The 12,718-nt window shown below is 35.5% G+C and overlaps 1 protein-coding gene across 1 annotated transcript; it reads left to right on the forward strand.

The window, feature by feature from the left end:
• Positions 1-2,259: 2,259 nt before the first annotated feature.
• Positions 2,260-9,572, forward strand: LOC140156019 (ubiquitin carboxyl-terminal hydrolase 30-like). The gene is made up of 9 exons (XM_072179114.1): positions 2,260-2,491; positions 3,392-3,562; positions 4,204-4,301; positions 4,981-5,079; positions 5,542-5,691; positions 6,230-6,505; positions 7,559-7,767; positions 8,026-8,202; positions 8,938-9,572. The coding sequence occupies exons 1-9, from the start codon at positions 2,359-2,361 to the stop codon at positions 9,155-9,157; spliced, it is 1,533 nt and encodes a 510-aa protein (XP_072035215.1). The 5' UTR covers positions 2,260-2,358; the 3' UTR covers positions 9,158-9,572.
• Positions 9,573-12,718: the final 3,146 nt, after the last annotated feature.

The following is a 12,718-nucleotide window of genomic DNA, read 5'->3' on the forward strand; positions in this document are numbered from 1 at the left end:
GTGTAAAATGACAAAGAAGTGTGGATGGGTGAAACCATCCATACGAAACAAATTTGTATTACGATGTGGTAATTTCACTAATAATAATTAATTAATTAATTCATAATTAATTGATAGATACATAATAAATTAATAAATAATTAATAAACATTTAATAATTAATTGATAGATACATAATAAATAAATAAATAAATAAATAAATAAATAAATAAATAAATAAATAAATAAATAAATAAATAAATAAATAAATAAATAAATAAATAAATAAATAATGAACTTATCTAGGCCCTATAATTAATAAATAAATATATATATATATTAAGAGTTTACTCCTGCAGACCATCATTTCACGAGATGATTTAGGGTGGTGCAATAATTATGTGTACCCCGGGGGTGAATTCTCAAAATGGTCTGCCAAAATCGCTTGCCCCCCCTTTGGCCGTGCCAAAAACCTTTACCCCCCCCCTTTCGACATGCCAAAAACCTTTGCCCCCCTTTGACGTGCCAAAAATCTTTGCCCCCCCTTACACATGCAAGATTTTGGGGAACCCAATTTAAAACCTTAAATTGTCTTAACATATATTGCGAGCGCAGCGAAGCAGGAAATTTTGCATATTTGAGCGTGTTAAGTAGCGTTTTCCTACGCCTTTTAGGGCGTAATATAGAAACGGTGCCCAAAATATCTGTGCCAAAAATTGCTTGCCCCCCTTTCGACCTGCCAAAAATCGCTTGACCCCCCCCTTTCGACCTGCCAAAAATGCTTGCCCCCCTTTGGCCTGCCAAAAATCTTTGCCCCCCTATAATTCACCTGGGAAGTACACATAATTATTGCACCACCCCTTAGACATGCAATATACACCACCGAGCACCACACTATTAATGACTGGTATCCCAATCTGTGGATACTCGAAAACCTGTTATGTACGTCATTGGATTAATTATTCATGAAGTCGGTCCGGCGGTTGGAAATCAGCGATTACCGTTTTGGTTTAGGAAATGACAGTGATGTGTAGACCTTTCCCCATTCTTTGTGTGCCTTCACAATGATGAATCATCTGTGTACAAGACTGCGCAAACGAAAATTAAAGGTGAAAGGTTATCAGTGCTTTTGGTGTTGCTGTATTGAATGAATTAAAGTCAATTAGGAAAACTCAATTGGGACGCATACACACACGGATAAGTACTGGTAAGAGTAGTACTCCCCATTCCAGAAAAATGCCAAATGAAGCATTGGCTCAATCCTAATCATTCATGTAGTCCTATAAACTGGAGATCAAAGAAAAAGTTCACTATTTTACTAATTCTTGAAAAAAGAGCCAAAAAACGGGCATTTTCGGCATGTTTTCTGACAAAAAAGTCACAAAATTACAGACTTGGAACAAGTCTAAGCATTCAAAATCTTGAGTATCTGCCGAAATTTTGCTCTTTTCACTTTCTTTGTGTTACTTTAATTAAATGGTTGAAACATGTCTTTTCCAATAATAAGAATGCATAAACTAAAATTAGTCTAATTGTCACAGCCGGGGTCACAGCATACGAAAAGCACACTAAAACGCATGTTTTGGTAGCCCGAAACATCATGGCCCTGTTCCTTCCTCGTACGGAGAAGGACAGTGGAAATGTTTTGCTAATGTTTTGGCCCTTATTTCCAAAAATTGGCCAAATATTAAAATTTGACTTTTGTTGCTAGTTAGGACTCACTAAAGGATTAGGATTTAGCTATGTTTCATGTGGCAAAACAGGATAATATTTTTTAATCCCAAAAATTAGTGCTGTATTTTTCTGGAATAGGAAGTAGAAATAGTATGTGTCCCAATTGACTCTTTCTTAATACTTCTTAACTTCTATGCTGGTACTTTCCACCGGGACTTTCCTCACAAACACACACTTTGTACCAGGATCGAGACTTCAATGTACAGGGGCACAAACAGGAAAAGTCCAATTTAGGCTAATTTTCTTTGTAATGTTTCTGGGATGTTTGTTTACTATGTTGGCTATTTTAATAAACAGCTGTGAGAGTGAGAAAGATAAAAACTTTACAAAAACGACTATGTACTTCTTTTCCCATACAGAGTGATTGCTATTTTCTTTTTGTGGTAATTAGATTTTTATAAAAATCAGGTTTATATATTTTACCCCAGTGGTATTAATACTATTACTACATTTTGTAGTATTTGACAAGCCAAACAACTTTTAACGTGATCGATTTTCTAATTGCTCCTTCAGAAATTTACAGAAAACACAACTGGCAACTGTGGATCTTTAATCAATCATGGCTGCTCGCAGTGCGAAGTTTTGTGTTTTTCGACTGCGGAGTTAATTTTAGATCATCTATTTTTACCTCCGTTACTAACTAACATGTTACCGATGGGCCTAAAAAATGATAAGCTGATACCGATAGTTGGTATTGGTGTCAGCGTAGCGGCAGCAGTAGCGTATATTTTATGGGGACCTGATGGCAACAGCAAGTCGGGATCAAGAAAACGACGAAGTAAGTTAAAATGCAATGCAATTATGCATGGTTAATAACGATTTAACAAAATCAAAATCATGCATGCATTGAAATGGTAGGGCCTATGATTGATTACATGGGCGTCAATATCAAATCCCCCATGTTTCAGCAAATAGTTCCTTGTTTGGTTTAAGAGTAAGACCATTCACAAACATTTTTTGCCCCCCTTACAGACCTCAAGTTCAACAATTTCAGGGCCCCCATTTTGACATGAAAGATATTGATCAACCCCCGTGGTCAGCCCCATAGAAAAGCATATAAACTTAAGCATACATATATTTACCCAGGAAAATTTGTGGTCATTTTTTTCAGGCCCCCCCCCCCCTTAGGATGGTCAAAAATTGTCAGGGTCCCCCCATTTTGCATCAGGCCCCCCTAACAAGTGTTTGAGAACGGTACCTAAGTATGCTTTCTGTGAAAATACAGGCAATATTTGGTATTATTATACTGTCCTTGAATTGATTTTTGGCTAAAATAGTATGAAATGTAAAAAAAAATGTTGTGCTCTCTTTGCGCGCACTTCATCACATTATTGTATTTAAATTGTTGCTTTAAGTGAGAGGGGATGTACCCCCTTAGAAGTGAGAAACTTTTGCAAAATGAAGACGGAAACCATTTGGTGTACATTTTGGCACTATTATTGTGTAAAAGTTAAGTTTGAAAAAGTCAAAAATTAAATTATTGCTTTAAACATAAAGTGCCGGGTGTCCAATACAATTTAGAAGCGAAGGGGGAATTTTTGTACCCAATAGTACAGTAAAATGTCATTCCATGACTATACAAGTATACTTGGATTAAAGAAGTTCTGTGTCTATAATAGATGAGTCTGTTTGAGATTCTGGTGATGTTGATTTTGATATAATTTGCTTTTGATTTCAGGAAAAGTTGCTGGCTTATCTAATTTGGGCAATACTTGCTACTTGAACACAATCCTTCAAAGCTTGTCGGCATGTCCAGTATTTGTCAACTGGCTGTACAGGGCACTAAGGAGAGGCTGCTTTAAAGATGGTAGAAATGAATTGGCATACAAGCTGTCTAAAACATTAGAAGGTAAGACTGAAAAAATAACTGTTCTCCTGTTCTTCATTTTCCTGTTCTTCAAGAATAGTAGGCTAATTACCTTGAGGAATAATTCAGTTTCAGTTTGTTTCACCAAGATCAAAAAGTACACATTAAAAAGTTATTTGGTATGGAGGTCAAAGAAGCAAAGCACAAATGTATCTGACCGGACCCCATTACAAAGTTACTAAATAAAATAATTAAAGAGACAAAAGGACATGCTACAGACAAGTAAGACGAGACTTTCAAAAGCGCTAGACGAAGACAGACAAGACAAGTGCAGATTTCAACAATATAAGTGTTCTTATTTCTAGGTGTTCAAACATTTATAGTAATTCAGAAATATTTTAGGGCTGCTTTTCCAATAACTTAATCAGTCCAACAGTAACTTTTGATGACCAGGTCAGCTTATAAGTTGCACACTAACAAATCCAAAATGCATTTTTACAAATGGCAATTGTTTTAAAATAGTTACATATTTTATAAAAACATTGTTCTACATGTATCTCATTTATAAGAGTCAATTCTAGATGTGTGTAGGTAATTGTGTCATGATTCCCTGCAAAGTATAATGCTATAAATAATGCTCAATGATGTCAATAAAACTTTGTGTATTATATTATTCTTTGTAGTTGTGAATGACCTATCTAGTAGTCATCAAGTGTATTCACCACATGAAGTGTTATATGCCCTGTATAACTGCCAGTGGAGAGCCAGCCAAGATCAGCAAGTAAGCGCATTAACTAGTTATTCATTGAGTATTGAACCAACTGGTTTTTCCACTGAGGATGCGGATCAGGAGAAGGAGATGATACAAAAACTGATCTTATTTAGGATGAAAACATAACCTGTTCACTTGCATGACTGTGTGTAAGATGGACATATGTCATGTGGTGTGATCTAGCAAAATCAGTCTGAAGTCGGTCATATTCAATTTTTAGTTTCTTATCTGATAGTAATAACATTTACAAAGTTGCATTGTGCAGAAAACCTCATTGAAATTGAACAACCCGTTCAAAAGATATGAGCAATTAAAGAGTTTCCAAAACAAGATGAAACACATATTTCTTTTGTTTGGCTATATCTCAAAATCAATATTTCCGACTTCTGACTGATTTGCTTGATCACATCACATACCAGGGGTATGTTACAAGCTTTGCCTAATGTGTTCTTCATTCCATCCACTAGTTTCTTAATTTCATTTTATCATGGATTTGTATGGACTTCATCAAAGCATTCTCATATATATGCGACAATGCATATCAAATTTCAAGATTTCTTTCCTGTTTCAAGTTTTACTTTAAATACTGTTGCCTACCTAACAAAGACAGTTTTGTAATTTAGATACCATATTAAATGTTACAAAAATATAAACTGGTTATCTTGTGTTTTTCTTCTTTTCCTACCAGGATGCACATGAATTGTTTCAGTTCTTGTTATCAGAACTGAGTGAAGATAAAGAACCTATACCAATGGCTATGCCATTATGTGAAGCTTCTAAGCTTATGGTAAGTTGTAAAGATGATTGATTGATGGGTGGGTGAGTGAGCGAGCTAGCGAGCAAGCGACATAAGTATGGGCCCTATATCAGTACTGCTGATCCCCTATTGAAAGAGCTGTCAACCAGTAAAGAGACAGACAAATATAGCATGTTCTAGAATTAGATTTTACGTTTCCGAGAAATGCATGATTATGTGTATTACACTGCTCCATAGACCACTTTTGTAATTTTGTTCTGTTGTAAATTCAAATATGACGATATTTTTGCTAAGCGAATTAATCTGCAAGAACTTTTTGTACATGAACATTGTGTAGCCCGAGATTGCCAGTGGTATAAAAATCTCAACTTTTTTTGAGAAAAGTGGGGGATGAGGCTGTGGATCACAAAATGCCCTTTTAAAAAATGTTGATGTGAATGGGGGGGGGTGTATATCCCAATGTAACCACAAGATTTTGTATTTGTTTTTCAGGAGAATGGACGTAATGGATTGATTCATCGTAATGCTGATCTAATCTCCAGTATCCAGGCTAATTTACCCAAGGTATCTAACAAAGGATTGGATCCTCCATTTAGAGGCCTACTAGCCAATCATCTGTCTTGTACAGTTTGTGGTCATAGGGTAAGTAGACTTGGGATTTGTGGTGTAGAATATTATATATTCAAACACGAGAAGGGCAATGCCAATCAATTAAAATAGGAACAGTATTAAAGCAAGGATGATAAAGGCACGACAAGTGGATGGTAATGGCGAAAAAACTTACAAAAAGTGCCACATTTGCTTTTAATGAAGACAACTAGGTCTATTCACTTGAAATGAGATACACCAACACACACTATAAAAAATTTGTATAAACCGTCACCTATATTTTGATGAGAAAATTGGAAAAATATACCTAAAATTAGGCCACCAGCAAGAAAGTTTCATTCATAGATAATTCAAAGTGTTCATTTATGATAGAACATTAAAACTAACTAAAGTTTGAAAAAGCACATTATTTAAAAACTAAAAGAAAAAGGGGAGAAGTAGAAGATAGTAAATGGTCAACCAAGGTGGTGACTTCACTCTTGTCCCCTAGACAAAATATTGATAATTTATGAGAGGTATACTTCTATACTGTTTATATTTTACTGACAAAATTACTATTTCAATTTGACAGAATCCGGTTACTTACACAAGTTTTGACTGCTTGAGTGTACCCATTCCTGCCTCAGTGTTTGGCACAATATCATTGGAATATTTGTTGGAAAAGTTTACGCAAATGGAGCTGGTGCATGATGTGGAATGTGCTGAGTGCTCTAAAAGACTATCAGCGGAGATTTCATCTCCCAATGGGACTATTGTACATAGTGATAGCACATATAGCACAGAGACTATTGGAAGCACGTCACCCAAATGTCATAGGATATTTAGGAAGCAAATGACAATAGGAAAGGTAGGTAGTATGTGATGCAATCTTCAAATACAGTTGCATATTATCATGCATGGAAACATGGATGAGAATCTTCTGGAAAATTCCAGAATTCTGCAAGTGGGCCATTAAGGAAAATAAAATTGAAGTGCGAAAAAATGTTAAAACGCAATACCTTGGTTATAAACCCTAATCCTTACCCTAGCCATAAACTTCTGTTTAACCCTAACCTTAGCCCTAATCCTAACCATAAATCTAACCATAGCAGGCCTTGACATTTGAGATGAGTGATCACTCTCTCTCTCTCTCTTGCCACCGCTCACCCAAACTCAATTTTTAGTGCTCGATTTTCCACTCTCCATAGACACTAAATATTGCTCGTTGCTAATCACCCAAAATGTATTTGATTTATTGTAGTAAATTAGCCTTAATCCCTGAAAACAAAGGAGAGGGTGTCAACAGTGTGTAAGTGTGTCATATTGATACGGATGATACGTCAGACCTAGAGAGCGATTTGACTATTAGACAGTTCAAGTTTTTTGACCACTTGTCTAACATCATGCTAGCAAGTGATTGAGCACTTGCCTTAATTAACAGGCCTGATTATTCCCCGATTTAAATCGGTTTTCCGATTTTTTTCTACATTTCCGGAAGTGGATGATGACATTTCATCATAAAAAGAGCAAGAAAATTTTGTTAGTGGGGAAATTAAGAAAGTGTTAATTATAAACTTTTTAGGGGTTGCATGCATTAAAAATGAAAAACAATTTTAGAAAAAACCCATACAATTATATGCCTCAGAAACCCAATTTTACCCTCTGATATGGCTAAAACCCGATACTACGCTCGCTCCGCTCCCTCCGTTCGCCAACAAACCAAAACAGACCACAATCGGGTCTGCTTTAAAATCTAAACGGCAAGACCTGCCATAGCCCCAAAAACAAAACACAAACCACTTTGCCCTTTTCCATTTGCTCCTGAAACAAACCTTTTTATTTTACCTTAAGTATCATTTATCAATATTTTTCAACATAATGTGGGTGTTTTGTTCTAAATTTAATTATTGTTGACTTTCAGCTACCGCAATGCTTATGCATTCACATACAAAGAGTTGGATGGAGAAATGATGGTCTGCCCATAAGGAGGGAGGAACATGTGATGTTCACAGAGTTACTCGACATGAGTCCATATCGGCAGTCCTCGGCAGTGTGCAATAATGCTACCAATATGTGTAGTAATCAGATGTCGTTACGGATTATGCCAAATGAAACTATGCAAATGCAAAGGTTGGTATATATAAATGCAATCATGCTTATGAGTAACATTACCCAGAGAGTTGAGAGAGATCAGGGCGTGTTGCACAGATTGAACCCTCAATATAGTGTCATTTGAAACTAATAATTGTGACTCATTGTATGGTGTCTGGAGCATTTTAAAGGTTTGCATCATGTTACTAGTGCTTAGATTATACACTTGGAGTTTGGTTTTTTTTGTTATTGCTGATGTGTATTCATTATCTTCAATTAATATCTGTTTACTTGCAGACCCAATGGACACTGCTTCATAGGGGATAAATTCTTGCCATCACGCCAGTCGTTACCCTTAGTTGGAGGAGCGTGGGCTCAACTATCTCCTAGACAGACATTAGAAAGTAGACAGACAAATCCAACATCTAGCACAGAAGATGATCAAGACAACACAGAAAATAGACAGGAGGCAAGGTATGGAAATTATGACCCACCCTGCTGTAAACACAATATTTACCCTAACCCCAAACTTCGCAGTTAACTCAATCAATAAGGCACTGGACTCAAGTGTGTGATGATGGAAGTTGGAATCCATCCAATTATGTCACTTTGCTATTCTGAAAATTGAGCCAGCTTGAAATTCTTGTGGACAAAGATATTGTTGCTGACTGTCCTGCTATTATACAAAACACATAGAACAGGATCTTAAAACCATAACCATAATACTCCTTACAGCTTGAAAAAAAAGAGTGAAATCATGTCCATCAGAAAGCAATAAGAAAACCATACCTTGGAAGGTAAGCCTGTTTGTTGCACATGGGGGTACACATGTGCAGGGTGCATTAGCGAACTCAAAAATATCGCAAATTGTGTGAGCGTACACAACAGGGAGTTTGCACATAAGTGTTGACAATCAGTGCTTTGTGTACACCCAGATGAGCGATGTTGCCAGGTCCAAATGATTTACCGGCATCAGTTGAATTCAAGCACGCACAGAGGGCACATGTACAGAACTTTCCAATCTATGTATTTTTAAATAATCTATTTTAAATCTATGTATTAAAATAATCTAGGAAGAACACTAAGTACACAGAAGACTGGATGGAGGGAGGTACTTTTGTATTACCTTAAACCCGCAACAGTCTAATTACTACTAATCTGAATTCTACCTTGTTGCTTACAACTTTTTTGCTTTCTTATTTTTAATAGCAATAGATTGACAGATTGCCGTTACAAGCTGGCTTCAGCGGTAGTACACCTTGGTAATGCATACTCCGGTCACTTCCTCACCTATAGGAGAGCGCCCTCAACATCGTTAGATCAGTTATGTGAGAATTGGATGTGTGTGTCAGACGAAAATGTGTATACAGCTGTGCTTCCAGAAGTACTGTCACAGAAAGCCTATATGCTGTATTATCAAAGAGTGTGATTTACAACTTGTGTAATTTAATGAGTTATTACTGAGAACTCCTGGCTCTGTCCCAGAAAGACTTGCAGTACAACATAAGAGTCCTAATCCATTTGTTGAAGTCTCCAAACCATATTATACAAATATTAAATGCTTGTAGTGTGATGGTAGACATCTAGCATGCCAAGTTGGAATGATGGATTGTTTTTATCACTCATACATAAATTCATCCAATAGTTTTACCATCAACCAGTGCCATTGGATAGTGTATGCTGTACAATACCATATGTACCTTCTTATACTTACTCAGTATGTGTGTCATGCATGTGCATGCCTTTGCAGGGAAGGGATTGCTTCCTAGCACTAGATGTGCATTCATTGCCTCACTGATTTAGTGTGGTTAAGGGTGGGGTATGAGCGTTTGGACAGTATTTATTGTGGGACATTAGAGCACATCAGACATATCGAATTGCATTCTGAATCTGAAGAATGTCATTCTGATTTCAAATAATTTTGATTTTTTGAAATTCGCAATGTAATACACATTTTATGGCAAATGATTAAAAATTGATATTTTTGATATTTAACAGTACTCGAAGTAAACTTTATAAATCTGATGATTTATACTTAAATTGTATGTAGGTGGGATGAAAAGCCGATGATCAATTGAAAATTTTGACCTTTCAGTATTGAAGATATGGATTTTTTTTCCCAAAACACCAAAAAATTAGATCTTTTGGGAAAAAATCCATATCTTCAATATGAAAGGTCCAAATTTTCAATTGATCATCGGCTTTTCCTCCCAGCTACATACACTTAAAGAATATGTCGTTAGATTTATAAAATTTACTTCAAAAAATGTGAAAAATATCAAATTTGTCATAAAATTTGTATTATATCGTGAATTTCAAAAAATGAAAATTATTTGATATCAGAAAGACATTCTTTGTTAGAATGCAATTCGATATGTCTGATGTGCTCTCATGTCCTACAAAAATACTGTCGAAATGCTCAAAACGCTCATTCCAGATCCCTTAATTACTGGAAATATGAATTATGTAACAGCAAAAGTTGGGTGTTGTGTTGACATATGGTATGAAATAAAATTAATATATGAGTGATATAAAACAAATATTAACTGTCTTCAATTTGTGTACACTGTAATGGTAGAAATATTATCACTATCTGAAAGATGTATTCTTGAAATTGAACGGTCCATCTTTCACCTCATGATTATATTTGAACCATTGCACTTATTATAGACAATGAATATTTATATGCCATATGATATGCACTTGAGACTGCAGTATATATCTCATAATACACTATTCCAGGGGTACTTACAGTGGCGACATTCAAATGTTGTTTGTGGAGATGATAGTACATGATCCCATAGAATAGTACATGATGTGATATATGGCAATGGATGATATATTTTAATATCTCTTGAGAATTAATAGGCGGTCTGTAAGGTCTGTAAGTATTATGTTCAAATCTTTTGATGTTGAAATTCAAAGACTGCAGCTCCATGTCAGGGTTTGTACATTTTGCAGAGATGATGCTTGTTTACACTAAAATTGTTTGGGGAGATCACTTCCTTATTGAACCGACAAAATTGGGCAAAAAATGCTCTACCAATAGGTGGTGTGGCTAATGAATGGTGAAAAACCAAAGGTTGCCAGAAGTGAGGTTTTGTATCATCAATACAGATTATGTGATACTACTGATAGTAAATATGTCTGCGATACTGATTGTGTGATCTATGGATGAGTTGTTTAAAATATTATTGAGTTAGTTGTTCAAACCATAATTGTAAGACTGCAGTCAAGATAATGTCTCATATACTTGATTTACAGAATTAAAGAACAAAAAAATGAGTTAAAATTTGCAATACTGAAAATGTCTGGAATTATGAGATAAGTTGTATCATATATGTGGGATATATTTGTACAATAGCAGTTAACATATTTGTATGGACCAGTATATAGTTCAACATACTGGGTGTGTTTTACCACTGGTGCATGTAAACTGTGTGTATGCATCATACAATTGTCATTCTACATTGTACATTCTTGTGAAATGCAGTGTGCATCTTGCATGTAGTGCCATGCACCCATGGCCACACACACAAAAATGTGGAGCTGTATACTAACCGTTCAAATCAATTGTGTTTTGAAGTTAAAAATCGTAACACTTTGATGTTTAGCTTTTACTTGATGCAATGATGTTCTTATTTAGGCATGATTCCAGTGATTCTTGCACAACTATCCTAGTCTGTTATGCTAAAAATGGGAGTTGGTATATACTATCCTACAGATTGCATTGTTTTTTTGCTACTGTCTGTGACATTGCATGCACATGGTGAAATAGTGTGTCGGTAGTCTAGCTATTAACATGTTTGGATCACGTTGGACTGGCTTGACTTCTGAATCTTGACAGAAATGCCCATCCTGAATTGGTGCATGCTGGGACTATTGTATTTGCCATAAGTTAAAGGACAAAGGAACGTTTTGGGAGCACAGTGGCCAAACAGTCAGGGCATGTAGGTTGTGCGTTTGAACCCCACTCGGGTCAAGGTATTGTGTCTTAGGGTAAGACACTTAATCTGGCTTGTCATACTCCACCAAAATGGGGAGCTACTAGGGGTAGTCATACTGGCATCGTTGTTGGCTGCCAGATGGTGCGATATATTCTAGCTAGTGGCCGCAGAGTAAATTTAAAGTGTCTTGATAACTGTTCTAAAGATGCTATGTAAATGCCTACATTTATTTTTGTCTTTAAGGGTTGATCAAGATCAGGGTTTTCAAATTTGTTGGACCCTTTCAATTGTGAATTTTTACTCTGAAGGGATCCAAAACATTGCCCAGGGGGTATTTTTTTATTTTGGAAAACCGTTTTTAACAATGTGTTTCTATAATTATTCAAATCTTGTAATATTTGATAGCGTACGTTTTCAAGATTTTGTATGTGTTGGACTTTGAACTCCGGGATTTGAAGGGGTTAGCAAAGTGTGTGAACGCATAAATATGTGTGTTTTGTGCGTTAAAGTAAACCCTGATCAAGATACACTTAGAAACTGGACTCACTGTTGGGATTGTATCAATGCACAGTTTGTTAACAGTGCTGAAGTAGTTAACCCTATCTTCCCCTGTGTGGTTAGAAAAATATATATATATTGCACAAAATTTAAAAACAACATTAAAAAGAGATTTTAACATTCATTCATATGTTTCCTCACTTGTAATCATTGTAATGATTACTTGATCATTGTAATGATTACTTGATCATTGTAATGATTACTTGATCATTGTAATGATTACTTGATCATTGTAATGATTACTTGATCATTGTAATGATTACTTGATCATTGTAATGATTACTTGATCATTGTAATGATTACTTGATCATTTTAATGATTACTTGATCATTGTAATGATTACATGATCATTGTAATGATTACTTGATCATTGTAATGATTACTTGATCATTGTAATGATTACTTGATCATTGTAATGATTACTTGATCATTGTAATGATTACTTGATCATTGTAATGATTACTTGATCATTGTAATGATTACTT

This window comes from Amphiura filiformis, chromosome 6 (genome assembly GCF_039555335.1).
Source record: "Amphiura filiformis chromosome 6, Afil_fr2py, whole genome shotgun sequence".
NCBI lineage: Eukaryota > Metazoa > Echinodermata > Ophiuroidea > Amphilepidida > Amphiuridae > Amphiura > Amphiura filiformis.

Excerpts from the sequence above, each read along its gene's own strand:
- LOC140156019 (XM_072179114.1), top strand. The coding sequence starts at position 2,359 with ATGTTACCGATGGGCCTAAAAAATGATAAGCTGATACCGATAGTTGGT. Across the intron at positions 3,563-4,203 it reads GCTGTCTAAAACATTAGAAG|TTGTGAATGACCTATCTAGT; the intron begins GTAAGACTGAAA and ends TATTCTTTGTAG. Across the intron at positions 6,506-7,558 it reads AGCAAATGACAATAGGAAAG|CTACCGCAATGCTTATGCAT; the intron begins GTAGGTAGTATG and ends GTTGACTTTCAG.